General features: G+C 36.7%; 2 protein-coding genes across 3 annotated transcripts in view; both read right to left on the reverse strand.

The window, feature by feature from the left end:
• The window catches only part of LOC306869079 (uncharacterized protein), a 409,393-nt gene that overhangs the window by 165,385 nt on the left and 219,984 nt on the right, over nt 1-24,024 (reverse strand). The window lies entirely within an intron of this gene.
• Nucleotides 1,197-23,287, reverse strand: LOC306869081 (long-chain fatty acid transport protein 1-like). 2 transcript variants are annotated; one of them, XM_079415676.1, is made up of 14 exons: nt 22,957-23,287; nt 22,644-22,811; nt 19,335-19,729; nt 19,090-19,254; nt 16,309-16,378; nt 16,117-16,208; nt 15,831-15,940; nt 9,719-9,928; nt 8,425-8,551; nt 7,343-7,480; nt 6,235-6,399; nt 5,980-6,126; nt 2,039-2,211; nt 1,305-1,888 (listed from the first exon to the last, which is right to left on the reverse strand). In XM_079415676.1, the coding sequence occupies exons 2-13, from the start codon at nt 22,808-22,810 to the stop codon at nt 2,054-2,056; spliced, it is 1,944 nt and encodes a 647-aa protein (XP_079271802.1). In that variant the 5' UTR covers nt 22,811; nt 22,957-23,287; the 3' UTR covers nt 1,305-1,888; nt 2,039-2,053. The 2 variants fall into 2 exon arrangements, with proteins under 2 accessions (XP_079271801.1, XP_079271802.1); XM_079415675.1 differs by having other exon boundaries at nt 1,197-2,211; nt 22,957-23,268.

A 24,024-nucleotide genomic window follows, 5' to 3' on the forward strand; every position in this document is an offset into this window, starting at 1 on the left:
TCTAAAGGGTTTGGAATGACATGAGGGTGAGCTATCCCTTTAAATACGCCACTATTGCTGCCATTCATATATTTATCATGATACACTTGATAAACATTTCAGCATGGAGTGTAATGCAGCTTGTGTTCTTGCACCGTTTTTAATGTGTCTTGACTGTCGTACAGTCTGACATTAATGACAAATGAGATACCACAGTGTGACATTATCATTATGGCCGTACAGTCTGAGAAGTAACAATCGTAAAGGACTATTAAAAAAAAAAAAAAAAAAAAAAAAAAAAAAAAAAAAAAAAAGAAAATCGCAGTGTGCGCCCAGCTTTACATGTTGCGCATGGGTAAGCTAGGATGGAAATAACTTTTAGTTTCACTTGTTTTGGATTTTAAAAATACTGATAGATGATATAGTAAGTGAAAAACAGTATGTGAAATGAGTAGTATGTACGAATTTAAAAGTATACACAAGTGCCCAGGTGACCTGCTACGTCCGGCGTGATTCTGAAGTGTGCATCCAATAGACACTTTTCTATCCCATAAGGCCACAGGAGAGTAGTTGTGAATGGCAGTGAAGCAACACAACTGCTAGCAGGTCACATGACAATGACAATATGACGAATGTAGTAAGTCCAAATTAAGTTAATTCTATATTGAACTTTTTTAATGGTCGCAAAGTAATTATTCAAAAGTACCCACTCAAAAAGTATGTGAAACACAGCTAACGTGTAGCTGCTACTGCCACACAAAATCATGTCAGAGATGGCAGGTGAAAGGGAGGCACTCTACCCACACCTAAACAAAGTTTGCTTGCCAGTGAGGACATTTTTTGGATTCCGTAAAAATCAGTATTTTGAGTGTGATTAATTTAAGTTGAAGGTGAATAGACATTGCAATTAAATCGTTATTGTGAATTCTTTTGGCCACGATAATTGTGTAGTGAAAATGTGATTTTGTGACAGCCATTATAAGAATTATATTATTTAAATTTTAATATTTTTGGATTTATTTTTTACAATTAGTATATATTTTAAAATATGACCCATGCACAATTTTTGTGAAATTCAAGAAAAAGTAAACCAATACAAGGACATTAAAATCAGAAATAAGGAGTGTAGTGAAAATTATTAAATATATTAAACATTTTACAAAAATTAAATGTCATGCTCAGGATAATAACATTGGAAAAGAGTGTAGTGAAAATCTGAAATTGTGACAGCCGTAATAAGTATTACTTTATTTATTTAGTAATTATACAATTTATTAAAATATGACCCATACATTTAACAAAAATGTAATGTTTATGTCAGAACATTAGAATCAGAAAAGAGGAGTCTGCAGTAAAAATTATTTATTCTTTTAATCATTCAGAAGTCTGCAGTAAATTAATGTGATTACACAGTTTTAGTTTTCAAAACATCTTTGTTCACATGTCAGTGAAAGGCATTTCATCTTGTCATACCACACATGGGTAAAGCTTGAGGAGGTCAAATCTAAGGCACTTTGTTGTGGCTCTTTACAATGATACTCTATATCTTTCAGCTTTCTAAAAGTCACTTTGGAGTTAGGCATTTTAACAACAGTTATATAGTAAAAATCTCAAGTCTGTTAACACTCATTATCATCTTATCAGGCTCAAAAAGTATTGCAGTGGCTTAAGTCTAGTGTGTCAAAAATCAAACAATGGAGTTTCATCTTTCATCTTGTTGGCTTTAGTTTTTTTTTTTTTTTTTTTTTTTTTTTAAGTGGTTAAATTGGGAGTGCACATATTTTGTCACCTGTACGCTACCTTCAAATCAGAATAACAAATTAAAATAATTCTCTCACTGTCTCATCTATTGCATATCAGATATTCAGCTTGTCATTGTGAAGACAGCTTGCTACCAAATTGAAGAAACCTGTTCAAAAGCAAAAAAATGTTTATTTAAACTAACATGTAAGTGCAAAAACTGTCTAAAAACTAGCAGAACAAATCTGAGTGGGTTCTGTTGCATTGTGGTAACACTGTGTGCAGTCACAGGTCAGAAGACCAGGTAAGTTCAGACTACCTTCTCTTCTTCGTCTCAAAGGGATATCCTGCCTTCTTCAAAAGCATTGTGCAGCTCCTCGGTCACAAGCTCGTAACGGCCTGCTCTGGAGTTCAGAAAGTAGATCTGGTCAGTTGTGAGCCGTGGATCGTATCCTTCCCTCTGCAATCTGGTCTTCTGAATTTTAAATGTTCCTGTGAATAGTTAAAGGGTTAGTTCACCCAAAAGCCTGTGATTTACTCACTCTCGAGGCATCCTAGGTGTATATGACTTTCTTCTTATTATGAAGTGAAGTGACATACTGCCAAGTATGGTGACCCATACTCGGAATTCGTGCTCTGCATTTAACCCATCCAACGTACACACACACAGCAGTGAACGCACACACACACACACCGTGAACACACACCCAGAGCAGTGGGCTCCGGGTGTGTGCTTACTTTCAGACGAATCCAATCGGAGCTATACCAAAAATTGTCCTGGCTCTTCCAAGCATTATCATTGTAGTCTGCGGGTGTTTCTGGTGAACAGTCCACAAGACGTCAAATAAAGCTTGCACATCCATAATAAAACGTGCCTCACACGGCTCCGAAGCGTGAAAAGGCCTCATGTAGCGAATCCATGTGTTTTTTTGTAAGAAAAATATCCATATTTCAAACGTAATAAACACTTTTCTCTCACTTCTGCTGACTGTCGTACGCGAAAGCCGTTCCGGCAGATGACATAGGATGTATGCACAGCCCGCACCTAGATATGCTAGTCTCGCAAATTTGTTTACAGGAGCAAAGGAAGCAAAGTTTCCTTACTTTAGCAAAGGAAACCAGTCTCCTCTTGGCTTATATCGAAATCCTCTGACATTTTTCTTAACAAATCCTCGGTTTGTACTTCTAATTCGTGACCGGTGTTTTGTTTCGTTCTCTCTCTGCGCTCGTTACTAATTACGCGACGCATACGTCCTACGTCATCCGCTGGAACGATTTCCGCTTTTGACAGATAATTGAGAGAGAAGTGTTTATTACATTTGAAATATGGATATTTTTCTTATAAAAACACATGTGTTCGCTACAGGAGGACTTTATTCACGCCCTGGAGTCGCGTGAGGCACGTTTCATGATGAATGTGCTATATTATTTGACGTTTTGTGGACTGTTCAACAGAAACACCCGCCGACTACAATGATAGCGCTTGGAATAGCCAGGACCATTTTTAATATAACTCCGATTGGATTCGTCTCAAAGACATATACACCTAGAGAGTAAAACACAGGCTAATTTAATTTTTTTGCGTGAACTAACCCTTTAGGAGTAGGAAATCATCTCGCAACATGCATATTAATATTTTAGAAAAGGGTGATTTTTTTTTCGGATTAAACATAACCCTAATAAACATTACAATATTTACGTTATATTTAAAAATATTTTTTAAATATATTTTATTTAAATAATATGATCTATATTTCTTTGTTCTTTGTGAGATTCAACACAAATTAAATGCCCATGGCAAGACAGAAAAATCAGAAATAAGGAATGCAGTGAAAATCTGATATTGTGACAGCCCTAATTATAATATTCAATATAATTTCAAAAATTTGTAAATATATTTAAATTTGACATTTATTTTTGAGATTCAACAAAAACTAAATGTCAAAAATTAGAAATGAGTTATTTACCTGCAACTTTTTTAAACAACTTGATTCAGTTATTCTTTCATTTGTATGGAACTATAAAACACCTCGCATATCAAAAGCCCACGTGCAAAAACCTACTGATTGTGGAGGTCTTGGCCTTCCCATTTTTAAGCATTATTATTGGGCAGCAAATGCCAGGGCTCTCACTTTTTGGCAAAGGGGCATCCTGGATGATATGACATCTGAGACCGCTCCATTATGGGTTTGTGCTGAGGCTATGTCAGTGCCAGAGTCCTCTCTCCCAGCTTTGCTTTTTACAGAGTGTAAATCTATCAGTAAATTAGGAAGCAGTAATTTTGTGTTGAGAAATTCTTTGAAGATTTTGAATCAGATTAATACATTTTATAAATTACCAAACGTTTTGGTCAGTACACCAATATCATGTAATCCTTCGCTTGAGCCTTCTCAGATTGATGATACTTTTTCATGATGGAGAAGAAAAGGTTTATACTGTATAGGAGATCTTTATATAGAGGGTCAATTAGCATCTTTTTCACAACTTAAAAGTGAGTTTACAGTCTCACTTTTTCCGTCATTTGCAAATTAGAAATTACGTAAAGAAAAATATTCCACAGTTTATAAATAAACCTGAAAATCTTCTCAACCTGAAACCAGACACCTTACTGGTACCTTGCTTTGTTTGTGCTTTTGCAGCATCTGTATGCACTAAGCACCTTAAAGCAGTCTGGTCTACTGAATTGAATGATGAAGTGACTGATGAGATCTGGGAAGAAGCCTTGTTGAGAATAAAGAGTTGTTCGGTAAATTCGAGATATAAATGAATCCAGTTCAAAGTTATACATCATCTTCATTATTCCAAAACTAGATTAAATAAAATATTTCCCTCTATATATTCTCAATGTGATCGATTTATTTTGGTTTTGTCCTGTTCTGTATGTTTTCTGGTCTAAAATTTTCGAATTGTTTTCTAGCGCTTACAAAACACATATTCAACCTGACCGCAGTCTGGCTATTTTTGGCTATTCTGATGTAATTGAGGCTCTTCCCCATACTCATCAACAGGCTCTAATGGTAGGCATGATTGCAGCCAAAAAAATTATACTACTCAATTGGAAATCTCCACAAGCCCCTTGTTTTCAGAGATGGCTGAATGAGATGCTCTACACATTATCCAAATGGAACGGTTACATTTTGGTGAGCTCTCCTCACAGAAAAGATTTGAAGCCACATGGGGACCTATCTCGGGACTCTTGGGAATTTAATTTCTGTATTCTGTAAACCTCCCTTTCTATTTTTGTTTTTAAATATACATTCCTGAAGTATTGGATTTATAAAACAATTGTGAATATTGTCATTTATGTTTATATATATATTTTTCAATAACTATGTTGTATATATTTGTTAATTGAGTCAGTCAATTTTTATTTTTTTGTTTGTCTGTGTGGGTGTAAATATGTGTATTTTGTTATCCTATGTTGGTTACTGTTTTTTACATTTGTGTTTGTTAATATAACTTCTAAACTTTAAATAAAAAAAATTAGAAATGAGGAGTGTAGTAAAAATCTGATATTGTGACAGCTCTAATAAAATTTTTATATTTTAAATATTTTTGTGTTTATTTATAAATGAGTAATTATATATTTTATTTAAACATGACCAATACCATGGCCATTCTTGTTTAAAAAGTACAGAAGAAATCTAATTTAAATAATCAAAATAATACAAAATGATATTTAATAATTACCTATGGTAATCTGTAGTTATTAACAGAAACCTTTAAATTTTTTTACTAAAATATTTTACTAAATGAGAAATGTTATGCTGAGAGTTCTGTGAATATTTTTAAATGATGATGAGAAATTGATTCTTTGAAACAGACTGTTTGAAGAAAGTTTAAATACGAGATGCTTCAAACATCTCTGTCTACATGCTCTCATATTTACAATTTGTGAGACAAGTTTCCTTAATGACTTGGTTTGAAAGCTTAATAGCTCTATAAAGCACATTAATCATTGTGATATTCACAATGTTGCTTAATTTTATATTGCTTGGAAAACTACAGTAGAGTGCATATATGGCATAATACTTAATATATTATTGATTCCAGGCCGTTTAGTTTTATGTAAAGCCATGTCAGCATATTAGGCTATTTTCATGGCAAAAACAATAAAAAAAATACAAGTATAACAAATAAAATAAAAACCAGCAAACAAACAAACACAAATTATATTACACAAGATCTTTTACATTAACATATGATAAAAATTCTAAAACTTTTTTCCAGGCCGTATAGCATCTGAAGATCTTTCCTCACCTGTGGTATCTACACATTGGGAGATGCGAAGAAATATTGGCCGTGCGTATGGAGGAAGAGCTTGCTGAACCTCTTTCAGGAAAGAATTACAGTTGAAGTTTCCTGTTGAGTCAGCAATGGCAGCCATTCCAGCCTTTCCCTCCACACCTACACACACACACACACACACACACAGTAAATGAGGATATCTAACCTATACATATGGAATTATGGGTCCTGTGAACTTTAGGACAAAAGTTGCTTTGTGTGTCTCACCTGGTACGTTTACTCCAAATACTGCTACATCAGTTTGTCCCAACAGGCTGCTCAGTGTTCCCTCCACTTCAGTAGTGGACACGTTCTCACCTTTCCAACGAAACGTGTCACCACTCCGATCCCGGAAGTACATGTATCCAAGCTCGTCCATTACTAAAACATCACCTAAGAGACACCATACCAACAAAATAAGTTTACTACATAGTGAAACAGCCAATTCCATAAGTTCAAAATGTGTTGAACTAGAAAACCTTTGAGGGTGTTGAAGAAAAATAGCAACATCTCTTGACTAAGAAGAACATAAAAAGTAGATTTCAATATGCTACAAAGAATTTGGATAGACCTGTGAAGTTATGGAAGAATGTTTTATGGATTGATGTGACAAACTGGAACTTTTCAGACCCATCAGCGGTATGTCTGGTGCAAAAAAGTCAAAGCTTATGAGTGGAAAAACACAATCCTCACGATTAAACTTGGAGATCGACCAGTCTTTTTATGGGGTTGCTTTGCTGTTGCAGAAGTGGAAATCTTGACTGTATGAAGGACATCATGGATTCTTGGAAATATCATGGAAGTATCAAGCCATTTTGGCAAAAATTGTGATGCTTTTGGTGCACAGACTGAAGCTTGATGATAACTGGACTTCCAAATGGAGCTTCATTCAGGGATCAGTCATAGAATGTTTGCAAATGATGCATCAATGCATCACACATATTCTTTTTAGAATTCAGATGTTTATATATTAAAAAAAAAAACTAAAGCGCACTTTTTTTGTTGCAGAAGCACCAGTTGGCATACAGGATTTGCCGTTTTCAAAGACATCTATTACATGTTCATGTTACATTTTGGTTGCATTTGTAAATTAATAAAAATAAAACAATAATATCCTTATATCAATCGCAGGCCACTAATTGTATTTCGGCATGATTTGAGGTATCTATAAATACTGTTTGATAAAATACTGAGAATCATCATGATCAGAATGTCACATCCTACTAACGTATAGATTTACATTATTATTTTTCATTTCACCTTCCACAGAGGTAACTTTCACATTGTTAGAAACTTCTAGACACTGGCACTTCATTGCAGTGTGTTACAGGTGCACCTGACAGATATGCAGAGTCGTTTTTCTTGAACACATTGTAGGCGATCTTCTTCCTGGTGGCATCCTGACTAGCGTACCCATCAAACCGACGCAGAGGATCCTCCTGATTAATTCTCCCCACCAACAGCCCAGGCTCTCCTGTGAGTGGAAGTCAATACATGAAGAGAAAAACCTATGATAAGAGCACAAAAGAAATCTGTGGGAGGAAAATGACTGTTGATTATTTTGTACATTGTTCTAAACTGATGCAGTCAAATAATACCCCTTTTTACTTGACAAGTGTGCTTATTGTTTTTTTTAAACAAATAAAAAAATGCCATTTGGAAGAATTTAAATGGCTTTTAAATTTGATATTTTATGCAACACAATGACAGTAATACATTTTTAAAGGGGTCATGATATGAGAAATCAAATTTGCCTTGATCTTTTGGCATATAAGTGGTCTTTGTACCATTAAAACAGAAGGATCCCAGTGTAAGGAACAAGTGGATAGTTTCATTCTAATGACACCCCGGATCGTGTCAGAGGATTGTTCGGAGTGTTTCGTTTTGTAAACTAGGCACAGTGTCACGGAGAGTTCACAAAGAAACATTTGTTGAAAGATGAAGCGGTACTAGATCTGACTACAGCTGCATCAAAAGCCATAAGTAAATTATTTCATAATGCTTTGTCTGGAAATGACCATTTTATTTTTGACCATGTTGTCAAAAATAAAATAGGTTTCCTATGCTATGATGTTAGCCAATCATAACAGAGGCCGATTCCTGACAACCCTTAAAGGACACGCCCCTTAAAACAGTTCGTTTTAGAGAGAGGGTCAGAATGAGGGTTGAAAATAATACATTTTCCACATATTTATTTTTGTTTTTTTGTGTGCAAAAAACCTCAAGGAACATATTAAAATAAAAAAAGATTAAAACAAAATTCATGTCATGACCCCTTTAAAGTGTCCAAATACGTTTTGAGGCCACCATATATCAGACTTCTATTACAAAGATTAGATCTAAAATTATGCGAAACCTATTTCATTAACATATATTTGGGAAACACATTAATCAAAGGGTACTTGGCAGTAAACGCACCAGGTTGGCAAGGCACACACAGTCCCTGCTTGTCCCGAACCAGTTCCATGGTTTCCTCGATCACTTTCAGCAGACGGATGGGGTACACGTTTGGCAGAATGCGACTGTTAAAACCACAAGCTCCAACCTGCAGCGTTCAGAGTAAGTTTTTTACCATTCATTAACCTGTTACAACTGATAATTAAATATTCAATGTTCTCAGAACAACACTGTAGGGCAGTGGTCGGCAACAGTACAATTCATGCCAACGACCCGTAATATAACTGCATATTTAGCAAGAATTCACGTTAAACATATTTAAGTAGCTAGATAGAAAAAGATCACTCAAATCAGAAAGAATGTGAAGGCTATGATGACTGCAGTGGACATGAGCGGGAAGATATATTCATTAAAATAATTTTTGTGAATTATGTGTGTACAGAACGCAATTGAGGAGTAAAAGGTGAACTGACAACCGAATTTAGCTGCAGTGTGTATGTGGCCATGAACTCCCGAAAAATACAGGTAGTGACAATCGCATTCACAGAGATTCTACGCAGTGTGTGTACGGAACCGAACTGAACAACTAGTTGTTGATGTATTTGAGCCCTGCGGTAAAGTGTCAGTGTTGCCAGATCTTCATAGGAAAAAAACAACAAACAAAGACAAGCAGAAAAAAAACACTAAAACACACAAATGCTTTGTTGTATAACAGCAAAAAAAATCTCATATCCACAACAGATTACTTTATTAACTTCATAAAGTGCCTATCTTTATGAGATAAGACCAAACAACATGCCTAAAAGAGCTTGTAAATATGAGGACATGGCAACACCGCAAGACAGCGCTGTCTAAAGCAGGCTCCCGAACAAAAACACAACGCTGTACGTCTATCAGCGGTAGTTTAGTTCAAATCGATGGACAAAAAGAGTCTTTAGTCAAAAAATGGCACATAAACAGCTAAACTTTTACTGCTATTCCGTACACACATGGAACGATAATTTACGGGACTCACTCCCGCATTTAAATGATTTATCCAATAGTCTTATTTATATTGAAAAGAGAAGTATCTTGTGTTTACAAGTTAATGTCTTAAACTGCCGATCTTGTTACTGTGCTAATAAATAGTGTTTTCACTATACTTAGGATATTAATAGCCATTGCAGAATTTATGTTATATGACTCGTTCAATGAATCGCATGACGACTCGGTGATCAGCCGTAAAACAGTGATTCTGTCCAAATTTACAATAAATTCATAAATGATTCCCTTTGAGCTAAATTGACCCGTTTCCTTTACAACACTGATACTTGACCTTGCCATCCATATTGGCAATGCTGCAGTTGCACTCGGTGGCTCCATAGAACTCGCCGATCTGTTTAATTCTGAAACGCTCCATAAAAGCCTCCCACACGCTCGGCCGCAGCCCATTTCCCACGGCTAAACGCACACGGTGCTGTCGCTCAGTGGGGCGCACAGGTTGAGACAGCAAGTAACGGCAAATCTCACCTATGTACTGCACAACCTGCAAGAAAAGGAGAAAAAAAATGTCGTAAGAGTACGAACTATCCATACTTATATGACCTTTTTGTTTCTTTATTACTCAATACTTATTCAGTAACAAGTAATCATTAAAGGGGTCATCGGATGCCTATTTTCCACAAGTTGCTATGGTTCTTTAGGGTCTTAACGAAAAGTCTATAACATACTTTGGTTAAAATTTCATAATGGTAGTGTAAAGACACCCTTTTACCCTGTCAACCCGTTTTAGTCCATGTTGCTTTAAATGTTCATGAGCTCTGCTGACCCCGCCCCTCTCTTCTGTGGGGTGACAAGCCGTTCTCATGAGACTGTTTACTTTAGCTGTGAAACTTGCCAACTAGCAGATTATTAAGAAAAGCAATTTGCAAAGATGCACAAAAAAACCCTTCTTATACTCACTTCTTCTGGAGGTGAAGCTGGATCACAAATGATTTGCACGAACAAACGCATTTACACAGATCGAGGGCACATTCCCTTCAAAAACAAACGTAATCCTCTGCATCTTCAGCGGCTCAGATGTCAGGAGTAAACGACGACTGCTATGTTCATTATTACATCCAACAATAGAACACCTCAATCGCTTTGGAGACATTCTGGTCTACTCCTGCTCCGGCATCTAAACAATGGCGGATAGCTCACTCAGGGCGGGTCTAAGGTAAGACGGCCTTATCAATCAACTATCGTGGGAGCGGCCTGGGTCTGTGTGACATCACACATCCAAGAATCAGAGAATGACTTGATTTGAAAACGGGGATATTATTTATAGAGATTAAAAAAATACCACTGGTGGATTTTTATAATCATAGTGTGGTTGTGTAAACACATATATGTTAAAACAACATTATAAAAAAAAGAACATTAAAAATGCAATTCTTTCAAACAATGACTTGTTTTCTATTCTATATTACAATACATTTTGATGTTTTTGAGGGTATTATATAAAATCAATGTCAGGTTCATATATCCCTCCCTCCAGCTCACTAAATGAGCAACACCTTGATGTTCCTTCACAATGAATCAAAATCTCAGTTTCCACAACCTTCACCCTCTCTGGTGGAATAAGCTACCAAGCAGTTGAAGACACATCTCTTCCACAAGCCTTTAACCCATTGGTCTCAAAGTCAATTCCTGGAGGGCCACAGCTTTGCACAGTTTAGCTCCAGCCCTAATTAAACACACCTGATCCAGATAATCAAGGTCTTCAGGATCACTAGAAACTTCCAAGAAGGTGCGATTTGGAGCTGGCAGAGCTAAATTCTGCAGAGCTGCGGCCCTCCAGGAATTGAGTTTGAGACCACTGCCTTAACCACTCCAACCTTAAACCAATGCACTTAACACACACACACACACGCTCACACGCTCACACACACACACACACACACACACACACACACACACACACACACACACACACACACACACACACACAGAGTCTGGTCAGCTATCCTTGTAGGGAATCTCCACAGGCATAATGGTTTTTATACTGTACAAACCATATTTTCTATCGTCCTACACCTAAACCTACCCCTCACAGGAAACTTTCTGCATTTTTACTTTCTCAAAAAAAACTCATTCTGTTTGATTTATAAGCTCTTGTACCCATGGTGAACTCAATTTAAGTTCCCACCGTGATATGAGTCCCCATGAGTCTGTGTGTATTCATGTTTAAGTCCCCACCAGGATATATAAACCTGTATACACACACACACACACAAATTCTCCTCTACTACAACTGGCTTCCTAATCGAGTTGTCAAATAAACCTGGCATTGAATGTTATGAATATTGTCAGCTCCTTGACAGATTAGTTTTTGGATAAAAGTATCTGATTGATGCATAAATAACCAACATGCAGGAAGCGATTCTGTCATCATGTGACAAGATAACCATACAAACAAAACTGGTTTCAAATGGAGCACCCTTGGGCCGAATCCCAATTCTATTTAATACCCTTTCCCCCTACCCTTCCCCCTCCACCTACCCCTTCCCCTTATCCCTTAAAACAGAGTGTCAAGGGGTAGGGGTGAAAATATTCCCCCAAGAATTGGGACACCACTACTATAATGTTACACGTCATCATACGTCGTCTAGCTCCTACAATAAACACAACTATACTGGTGTGCATAATGCACTGCTTACTGACACACACACAACAGGAGATCGCGCAGCTCACACATCCAGGAGCAAAGAAACTTGTCAACGCTGCCCCACGACTTTTATTAATAACAGTTTAAATACTGAATCGATACATTACATTTTACAGCAACAAGAGGATACAATCACTGTTTTTGAAGTAAACTCACTCATTGTAAAGAGAGATGCACAGACGCGCTTCTCTCTCTCTCTCTCTCTCTCTCTCTCGAATTGGCAATATTTGAGAAAAGGGTTTAGCGATTTCTAATTATTGGGGGGACTAGACCCCCCTCAATGTCTATGATGGTTATCGCCCTAATCAGACATGAAAATATGTCGTGGCACTGTTGTGCAGTCAGTAATGTTACTGGTTTAACGTTAGCAAACCTTAGCGATTTTTTTGCAAACATTTCTTTGAATAACATGACCGTAATTTGAACATGATTGAATATAACATAAAACAAATTATTACTTTTCATTAAAATCTTTATTAATGTCAATAGTGCTTCCATTTATGCGTCTTTTTGTTCGCTCGGGCAGCCATGTTGCCGGTTTATGCTGAGATAATTCATACCCCTTCATTTGCAGTGTGGTCCCGAAAAATCTTAGTTTGAAGGGCTATCTGGCCCGTCCCCTTACCCCTTCCCCTCCAACCAAAAGAGAATCGATACACTAAAGGGCTAAGGGGTAGAAATGGGATTGGGCCTTGGTGACCCTCAAAGTTAGCACGTCTTTTAAAAATATCATATAAATACCATTTTATTTTAGGTTAGGTCAGCATCAAATGGTATAAACCCAATAATTTTTTTTTTTTTAATTCAGATCAGTTTCACTGTGAAAAATACAATTTAAAACTTGCTTCGAAAAAGGCGTGTACACTCAGATGTATTTAACTCTCTGATGGTTTACAGGGTCTTTTTGACCCCAAATGACTTTTGCTCAATTTTTTAAAAATGTTCCCTTTGTCCAAATGGTATGAAACCTTCTACGGCTCTCAACACTTTCTAGATCTACAAAAAAATAAATAAATTGGAATGATATCTGTTTTTATGTTAGCGTGACAAAATTTGTGACACTCGTGGCTTTCGACAGAAATGGCACAAATAAAGTGGCACACTTCCACCAATGCAAAAAACATCCACAATGCTAAATTATATTGCTCACAACACACACACACACACATAGAGGAACACATTTTTGAGACTATAAAAACTGTTCTCTTATCATTTGTAAAATAAAATCATCCAAAATGCAGTACCACCACAAAAATAAATTGGTGACACTGACACATTGAAAATGTGCACACTCACACACACACACACACACACACACACACACACACACACACACACACACACACACACACACACACACACACACACACACACTTGTAAGGCTATAATTTGTCAAATAAAATCATCCAAAATGCAGAACCAACACAAATATAAAGTGGTGACACTGACACCGACAATGTGTACTCACACACTCTCTCTCACACACACACACACACACACACACACACTTTTTGTTCCTCGTTGTTTGATTTCTTTTACTAAATTTGATCTTTTTACTGCTTTATTTGCTCACTTGTTATTGCTGTTCAGTTCATGTGTTCATATGTAATATAACTGTTCATTTCTGTTCATTTTTGAAGATGAACACACAGTTAGTAAGTGAAATATTGATTAAAATTGTAGAATTATATTAAAAATAGATAATTGAAATAAATGATAAAATCTTAAGACTCCAACATTTCTCTTTGTAACATTTTGTTCAGGTTTGATTCTAATCATAATGTAACATTATTGAAAAACTGGGGGTTTTTCAGTACAAAAAATACTAAACTTTGACAAAAAATATTTTATTTTTGTTATAATTGTGATTTTATAATATTTAGATATGAATCCAACTGAATCCAACTTGTGAAAAGATATCTTTCAGGTCTCTCAAATAGCAAATAGCATATAGTGGAGCTCTATGGCCATCTAGTGGTTAAAGTTATATTTTTTTATTTTAAAACTGCATTTTCCAAAAAATGGGTATAAATGATACATTAAATCATTTAAAATGATCCATGTTATCCCCATAAATGAAAGTTAGAAATCTGGGCCTTTTATAAAGTGAATTTTACATAAAATGCTGTTTTTTTGTAAATTTGTCATTTAAATAAATATTTATTTATTTATAGAAATTTAAAAGATATCATAAATCCTCCAAAAACTGCACAAATGTTGAGTAAAAACATTAACAAACAGAGTAAAATTACATTTGTAAAAAAAAAAAAAACTATTATCTTGTTACAAAATTCAATGTTATTGTCTGGGGTCTCTGGAGACCCCAAAAAAAACCATAGGGTACAGAGATCTAAACCATCAGAGGGTTAAAGGGATCATATGATGCGATTTCTTGTTTTACTTTTCTTTAGTGTGTTATGTAGCTGTTTGTGCATGTATACAATTTGACAAAGCTCAAAGTCTCCCACAAAAGGATTTTTTGCGATGTGGAAATATTTGCTTAATGCCGCCCAAATGTTCACGCAAAGAAAGAAGGCATGGTTTCAGTAACCGCAGTAGTGTTGATGAAAGCAAAATCTTTATGCGAAAGCAAAAGCACATTATTTGGGCTTCCAAAAGTAGATGCAATTAGGAATCATAGGTTAAGATTATTTAGAGAACAGCACAACCCAAATGTTCGAATTTGTGCAACGCATTTTATGGACGACAGTTTCGTGAACCTAGTAGAGTATAAGGCTGGCTATGCACAAAGGCTATTTCTAAAAAAAAAAAAAAAAAAAAGGGTCAATTCCGACTTTGCTATGACAATCTGGCACTTCTGAATCAGCGACTGTAAGTATGTTTTGTTATTAGTTTAAGTATGTGCTATTGACTGTTCAAATGCGGAATTTTGCGCAGTGTAGAGTAATGCATTTTGTGTGTGTGTGTGTGTGTGAGAGAGAGAGAGAGGGTCACATCACAGGAGAGCCAGCTGTCTTAACCACGGCTTGTATGCAAATACATGCGAGTATGATCACTGTGTCTGTCACACGACTCTGTTCCCCTCTCGGGCTTGAACTGATGGTAAAACTAAGGACATTATTAGCTGTCTTTATTACTTTGAAAGTTGAAGCACGCGATTATAGTGAAAGGCGTTACATTTCCGATGTGTGCTTGTGGTGTTCGGCCAATCACAATGCACCATGTCAGCTGGTCAATCTGAGCAGACTGTGCTTGTCGGAAGGAGGGGCATAAAGCGTAGGGGCATTGTCGACACGTTTGAGAGAGGCAGGGCATAAAGGAACTACAATAGTATTTGAAAAATACAGTGGTGTGAAAAAGTGTTGGCCCCCTTCCTGATTTTGTATTTTATTGCATGTTTGTCACCCCTTAATGTTTCAGATCATCAAACAAATTTAAATATTAATCAAAGATAACAAGTAAACACAACATGCAGTTTTTAAATAAAGTTTTTTTTTATGAAGGGAAAACAAAATCCAAACCCACATGGCCCTGTGTGAAAAAGTGTTTGTTACACCAACTACACAAAATAATGATCTTTAAAATAGCATCATACGACCCCTTTAAATGGAAAGAAAATATGAATGTCTCATTTCTCCAATCTTTGTAGGAAATGGTAAAAAGGTTTTTCAAAAACTATATGTAACTAGTGAAAATGTTCCAAACTGTTTAAAACGATCATATTCATAATCTTGGGCATTCTTATTTGTCATTAATAACCCTAATAAAAGTGACTTACAGTGCAGTTATGTTTGATACAGTCTTCCCAGAAGCGACTTGCAGAGAACTTCTTCTTGACCACCACAGTTATACCCTGAATCAGACACTGGCCCACCCCCATAATATTACCTGTAAAAGAGTAAATTCAACAGACGCACAGAATTCATTGAGCTGTTTGTAAAATCTACAATAGAATGTTTGAAACTAACAACTTCTAACAGCTTATGACATATCATCAAAAGACAAGGAGCCTATAATGTCAGCAGCTGATCAGAAGCAGCAAGTCTGTCATATGAACAATATACCTGCTGAATGGTAGAGGGGTAAACAATCATAGATGATATCATCTGGCCGCATCCCAAAAGAATGGTACCCGAAAGCAGCAATCCTGTAATACCTAGGAAATAGAAGCAATTTATGAAAACTCATTTCAAAAATGGGCCTAAAAGTATTTCTCTCTGAGATTTATGAATGTGATATGGCTGTGAGCAGGTTACCGACTGTGCACCACTATAGCAGCTTTAGGGAGTCCTGTGGTGCCAGAAGTGTAGATATAGAACAAACGATCTGTGACAGAAAGGGGGAAAAAATTGATTCAAATTAATAAATGCAGATGTAATGTAAATAAAAGAGTGATGAGACCTGGGTAATGCTTAGACTACTAGTTTACTGTTAATTGTCTAGTGTGCAGGATGTACAGCTTATTATGTTTACATAATACACACAATTTGAAATTATTAACTATGAAAGTTTTCATAATATATTTGCTTAATTCAGTAAGTTCCATCTTTTTAAATCACAGAATTAAATATGTCAACATGTCTTAACTAATAGCAGTCTGGTTAAATAACACATTGACATTTATAATAACATTGACTTATTACCTAATTTACTTCTAATTCACTTATTATTATAAAAGCAACAGCACATTATCTTTTGCTGTAGTATCAAAAATTGTATTGACAATCGTGAAATTTCACTGCTATTACTATCAACAACTGAAAGTTTGGTATTGTAACATACCTAGTGCACATATTGATGTTGAATTTTGCACTCGCTATGCTGAACATTTATGCTATTCTAAGATTTTTAAATTCTAAAACATTCCAAATTATTCTATTCTGAGATTTTTAAATTCTGAAACATTCCAAATTATTATATTCTGACATTCAAATATTTATTTCTCTGTATTTTTTGTCTGACTCTTGCCTTTCTCACGCAGACACTTGTCTTCAATTAGATTGTTTTCTAGTATCATCAACAGAGCTCTTGACAGAATTGAGGACCACTTATTGCATTTATTTGAGGTAATAGATCTCTGTGACTTGCAATTTAAAAATCGAATTAATATGCTTCTCAAACTTGTGACTGATTGAGGGCTATTATGCAAAGAAAACAATTCCACTGCCAGTAGCACATTCTGAAGTGGTCTTGTAACGACTTGTGTAATAGGTAATCCACCATATTTTGTGATGAATAGAGGGCAAATGCAGTCTTGGAGGAATACTTTCTTGTTGGAAGGGAGGACATCAAAAATATACTTTACATACTAATAACCAACAATAAACACAACTAACCACCAGGATGAGCAGACAATGTTTATACATGTTTCTAATACCGTCTGTCCACCACAACGGCTTTAAACTAACTGTCTAGAAGTTTCTAACTTACATCCATAAAAACTTTAATAATGGCCCGCAATAGAAATTTTGCTACAAAACTGCAGCAGCAGAGATTGTAAAAGCACAAGACATGAAATAAATGTAACACTCCAGTGCGCTGATAGTCAAACTAATGTGCACATAAAGACGCTAATATTGCCACCTGATCCATTCATCAGACGGTTCATTTGATTCCTCTCTGAATGAACCTCTACAGCAAGAATGTCAAACTCATTTATATTGTGCATGCCACTTTTTTTTTTTAAGTGGAATAACTTGGTGTCCTTTTAGGATAAAAAGATGTGGGTTTACATGCAACAGAAAAAAAAATTACAGTTTATCTGTCCTTCTGTAGCTAAAAAATTAATTTATAATATTCTCTGAGATCCACTTATAATATTGGTACACCAAAAGCAGTCATAATTGAAAACCTGCTTACCCTGTTTTTGACCACAATGTAATGTAAATATGAGATTCATTTTGCAGAAGGTTTCAATGATAACTGAAATTATAATGATAATTTTAACAGCATTGACACAGTACCGCCGCTCCCTATACGCAGAGTACACATTTTGCGTAGGGCACCAACTCCCAGTTGCTCAAAAAAATTAAATAAATAAACACAACGTGATGTGCCATGCCCGCGATCGCTCGTACCTCATGTTTGCGGCTGAATGCAAATGATCATAACTGATGGACAACTACGCTCGTGAAAAGACATCAGCAATCCGGTGCCAAGAAAAGAAAAAAAAAGATGAAACCGAAGCCCATGCGTTACTTTCAGGTAGGCTACATTCATAATCCTGTGAAACTTTTTTGGGTGTTGAGGTTAATAACGTGTTTTAATGTCGGTAATAATTTCACCACCACCAAAGCATCTAATATTCTCTCTGCATGTTCACTTACGAAACCATCACTGAAAATTCTAATACAAATGAATCACAAATACCATTACAAACCATCAACTTTTAACCATTAAAAGCATAAAAAAATGGTTTTCTATAGTGAGTTTTGGGACATATTCCATTAGGATTTATTGATTTTAACAAGCCACCAATAGAAGGTGACCAATTACCAGTAGAGACCAACAGGGTCCATTACAGTTTCCATTAATACCAATACAAGTCCCATTATAACCAGTAAAACCATTACAAATTTGTGTTTGCAAAGCTTGTGTTCAAGGCATGCAAAGGCAATGTTCTTCCATACCTTAAAACTACACAACATTTGGAAAATCTATATCTAAATCTAAATTTATTCCAAATGATCATGTTGTGATCCAAACATGTGCAAGAGAGAAAGATGCCTTGATCTGTGTCTGTGCAGGCAGTCTTGTGCTAATGTATTCATCTCTACTACAAAATTACCTCCTGGTAGTAGAACATGAGTCAGCTTGGTTTCAATAAAAGCAGTTTTTGGACTAACAAGGAAGTTTTGAGTTACTTGTGATATGTTTTTGAGAAAAATTGATTTATCAATTCATGACCCTTTTAATAAATTGAACATCTTTTTCCCTAAAATCTATCCAGACTCCTCCACAAGCCGTAGCCGACTCATGACCCACGTGCTCAAAAACTCTGCTCTACAGCTAAAACCTCATAATGCTGTAAAACTCACCGTTGAAGCCCTTGGACACTGTACAGGGTGGTGGGTTTCGAGGGGCAGATGCCAGAATGGAATCAAGGGGGTGACATTTCAGAGCAGCCATCTGGTCTGGTCTGAGGTCTCCCGTGCTGAACCGCACCATACTCTCACTCAAAGAGGAGCTCACTTCAGACACAGCTACATACACACAGGGAGGAACATGCAATTAATTAGCTGCATAATCCAGGTAAAAGTTAGAAAGAAGGTCGTAGGCTCACCGTCTGCTAGCTCTGCTCCAAAAACCAGCGCTCGGGATGCTGACACCCCCACGCAGTGCAGGAGCGAATCCCGTCGAAGGTTAAAGTTGATGAGCGCGGCTTCTACGCCTATTTTGGCCAGGCCCAGCCAGAGAGCCACTTGGAGCGGCCGGCTCTCCATGAATAGCGCCACCACATCCCCTGAGGTCCAGCCCTGGCTCAGTGCCCAGTGGGCCACAGCATTGGAGATCTGATCTAACTGGGAGAAAGTCCACGTTTCCCCAGTGGCTTCATACACAAGCGCAGGCTTGTCTGGGTGCCGAGCCAAGGTTTGTGCAAAGATGGAGGGTATGGTGTTTCTGTTTCGAATATGATGCCATAGTGCCAGTTTAACCCTCAACAGCACGTAAAGGCCGCTGATAGACAAGAGGAGGAGAAATCGGTTATTCAAGCCTGCTGAGAACAATACAGTGAAGCATTAAGGCCCCGATATACTTCAAACGAAGTTCGTTTTTGTTCTTCATTTGGGGACAAAAAGAAGTTCAAAAAGGCTGAGCGAGGGTATACTGTTTTCGAACATTTTAACACCCCCGCGCTGCTGGAGGCGGGGTGTAGATTAATGCAAACATGTGTCGCGACGCTCTCGCGTATGCCCTAAACACAACAATGATGCAATAATGGTGTATCTAGGTGTAAGACAGGTTTCAATGGTCAGAATATTATAGACAAAAGAATAATGATTAGCAGCAGTTCAGAGTCAAGTATCATGTTTGCAATACAAAATAACCATTCCATTTCCATAATCAGTCTTTTAAGTGTGAATGGCTCATAAGCCGGGCTCACACTGTGCGATTTTTAATAGTCTTTTGCGATTGTTGCTTGTCACACTGTACGAACATGATCCCCATGTCAGACTGTAGGATCTCAGTTGTCTTAATGTCAGACTGTACGACAGTCAAGACGCGACAAAAACGGACGTACTCAAGAAGACTTGTCCGGAGTTTTACGTCATCAATACGTGACCCGCGTTCTCTCGCTATAATGGTAGCTAGCAAACAACAGCAACGTGTAGCGTTAGTTTTATTAATTACATGCCTTGATGTTAAAAAAAATGAAAAAGACGACGTGTGCGGAGCAAGTCATGGCTGGGCAAAAGAGTACTTTATGGACTTCCAGTTCTACAGAGCGAACTTGAGGTAATTTTGTTATTCGAGTTTAAACATCCTGCCCCTTAATAAATAAACTTTAAGTAAATTTTACGTTGTACATATATTGTTTTTACAAATAATGAATGGTTTGAAGTTGTCGCGCTAATTGCGTCATCAAGTTCAGTGCTCCTATTGGTTCTTGGTTTGACGGTCGTCGTAGGAGATGTCACACTGCAGGAAAGTGTCTGAAATCTTCTGACACTGCCAGAATTTAATCGGAGGAAAAAATTGATCGCAACGGCCATTAATCGGCTGTCGGTGAACATGTCAAACCAGCGATCTAGACAACCGATTTTAGCCTAGGATTATAGGAATCTTATAGGAGACTTTGGAAAACTTAAATCTGATGTTTCTCTACGTCGCTTTTTGCATAACTCCAGGTCGTCGACTCCAAGCTTCGTTGCAATTTCTTTCCAGGAATTAAATGCTTTCTCTGAATCTTTAAAGTCTCTCCGCGAGCGATCGTACAGGTGCGGATATATTTGTGGCAGCTCAGCTATTCGACACAGTGTATTTATGTTGCTAGTGACTTGGAGATGTTGTTCTCCTGCCTGACCTCCATTGATTCAGAGGGCCTTTAGTCATTTATAGTTGCTATACACTTGTATAATATTCACATATTTCATAGATCTCATCTAAAGTCACCATTAATAAATGTCATTTAAGGTTCTGTCACATTTAATGCTCTTTGGAAAATGTTTGGCAGCCGAAATCCAGTCATTTCAATAGGAATCCACACGACTGAGAATTTTGTGTGAGGATGAAAGATTTCCCCATGCTTATTTCACAACAGGTTCAACAGGATTATGTTAATGTCAACACACATTGACAGCAGTTCTTTGGTTTCATAACCATATTTGCACTGATTTGCCAACCACTTAAAGTTGGCACAAAACAGACATTGCGACAGGAAGAGAAAGTTACTATGCATTGATGTTACACATTAAAAAAATACATGAATGAACTGTTTACAACAAGACCAGTGACATGCATTAAAAAAAATTAATAGGGTCAATTTTGGTTGCATGCTGATGTTTAATTTAAAGGTTTCATGGAGAAAAAAAAAAGGTTTGGTAGATGATGAGTAAACTATGATAGCATTCTTTTTTTTAAATGTTTCCTTCAAGTTGGAATGAAATAAAAGTAGCAAGTCTACCAACATATATTTTCTTCTGTATTGTGACATACATCCAAGTAAAATGGGTTATCGAAAATCAAAAAAATCAAAGGCAGGGATTTTTTTTAATTAATCGATTTCTGATTTGATGGAGGCAGTTTTGAATTGCTGTTGATTGTAAGTAAGGGGTGGAGTTTAAGTGGACACATTATTGGAGAAGTCCTGGACGAGTCTCCAGAGAGAAGACTCTCATTTCATCGGAAGATGAAGAAATTATGTTCATTACATGGGCAAAAAAATAAATAAATAAATCACGCACAGATGAATTGATCACAATGCATTCAGAAAATAGATGGGGTACATTTCCATTTCATGCCGACCTTAAAAAAAACTGCTTAAAACAAACAAACAAAACAGCTGGGTCATTCCGTGTCAAATAAACCAGAGGTCCCCAGCTCAAATTTTTTTTTTCTTATATTTTTTTCTGATAATCTGCTTTTTTTGTAGAGGGGGGTCAAAATGGCAATTTTCACCTGACATTCAGAGCCAAATTACAGGTGGGACCATCTTTCTGAAATCATTTTTACCCCCCTCTACAAAAAAAGCGGATTACTCAAGAAATATTCATCCATGACATTTAATATTTTGGCTTTCATCACTAAACATGTTTATCTTTCTTCAGAAAAAATATTAGCAAAATAAAAAATTTGAGCCACTGAAGTTTCCGAAATTTGGTTGATTTGACACGGAATGACCCAGCTAAACCAGCATATGCTAGTTGTCTGGTCTTTGATGGTTTAAGCTGGTCTGCTAGCCTGGCCAAGCTGATTAATGCTGATAGCGGTCTTCCAGCCTGACCAGCTAAAGAAGCGGATAAAACCCCTCTAAAAACCAGCCTGCAAACCATTTCTGACCACGCTGGACGACCAGATAAAACCAAGCAACCAGCTTAGGCCAGGCAACCAATTTGTATTTGATGTGACATCCAAAATATCAGTTACTCACTTGATGTCCCTTTTAGCCGTACGAACCACCACATACAGGTACCGCCAGCCTCCTGTTCCTAAGTAAACACCCAAACCTGCTGCCAGGCTCCAGGACCAGGATGCCCCAAAGAGACGGAGCAGGCCCAGGGAACCCAAGGACAGGGAACCACTCGCCACATAGTGCATCCTGAAACAGGTCCATGCTGTACATCACTTTTCAATCTTAAAACACAGTAAGCAGGTCTCCACTTATGGTAGAGAACATGTGTTTAACAGTGTCTGCTGATTGTTTAGGGTGGTATCATAAAGCAATAACAGTCATGAAACCTTACCTATGGTACAGAGAGATATAGTTCAGTCAGCCCTGATCTGTCAAGACATGGGACGACCTTGCAAGTGCAGTTAGAGGTTGACTGACCACAGTTATGTCCAAACTACTGACCCCCTATGAAAATAACACGAGCGACCGAGAACACAGAGGGCGGGAAAACTTGCTACAACAGTGTTACATTCAAAAGTTACACTATTCACTAAGTATCTTCACTTCGTGAGCAGCACCTTTTCGACAAACTGTGTGTTTACTAACAATCACTGGCTTTTTGGAGCAACATGAAGCCGGAGTTGGAGAGAAAGCTTTTCAAAATGGCTGGAAGGAGAGGGTGTGTTTCACAATAAAAGTGCGGAGCTCGTGAACTGATAAAAATGAACGGATAGTTCGTCGTTTATGTTATTTACAATTTTTATTTGCGTACTTAACGTGTAACACACACGCGACATTTTTTTTTAAACTTTATAAAAAATCAAGACATCAAGTTTTTAGTAATCAACAGAATGCATTTAGCGTTTTATGAACAGGAGACAACAACATCACTGTAACTTTCATGCACAGACTTTTGTGACAATAAATATAGGTTTACTGCTAAAGTAATTGCACCCTAGAAAACGTAAACATTACCTAAGTACCAAAGTAGAAAATATGGTAACAATATAATAATAATAATAATAATAATAATAACAACAACAATACACACACACACACACACATATAGATATATGTAGGCTATATATAGTAATTCTAATGAGTAAATATTGTAAATGGGTTTTTTTGTAGTTGTTTTTTAAAGCAGCATATTATTTAAAAAAAATAAAATAAATTCATATAAATGTTTTAAGCTGACATTTCTGTAGGGCCTTTAATGAGTGATTAACAAAACTGCAGATGTTTCACGAACTAAGTGCCAATGAAGCCACGATTGTAGCATACTTCACAACTGAGATGAATGGGATTTTTGTTGATTTTATTGATTTATTTATTTTTCATTTAAATTATTTATTTTTTCATAACCATATTTTGTCATGCCATATTTTGATGGTTACTATGGACATTTTTGTAAGGTCAA

The sequence above is a fragment of the Barbus barbus genome (genome assembly GCF_936440315.1).
Source record: "Barbus barbus genome assembly, chromosome: 4".
NCBI classification, from domain to species: Eukaryota; Metazoa; Chordata; class Actinopteri; order Cypriniformes; family Cyprinidae; genus Barbus; species Barbus barbus.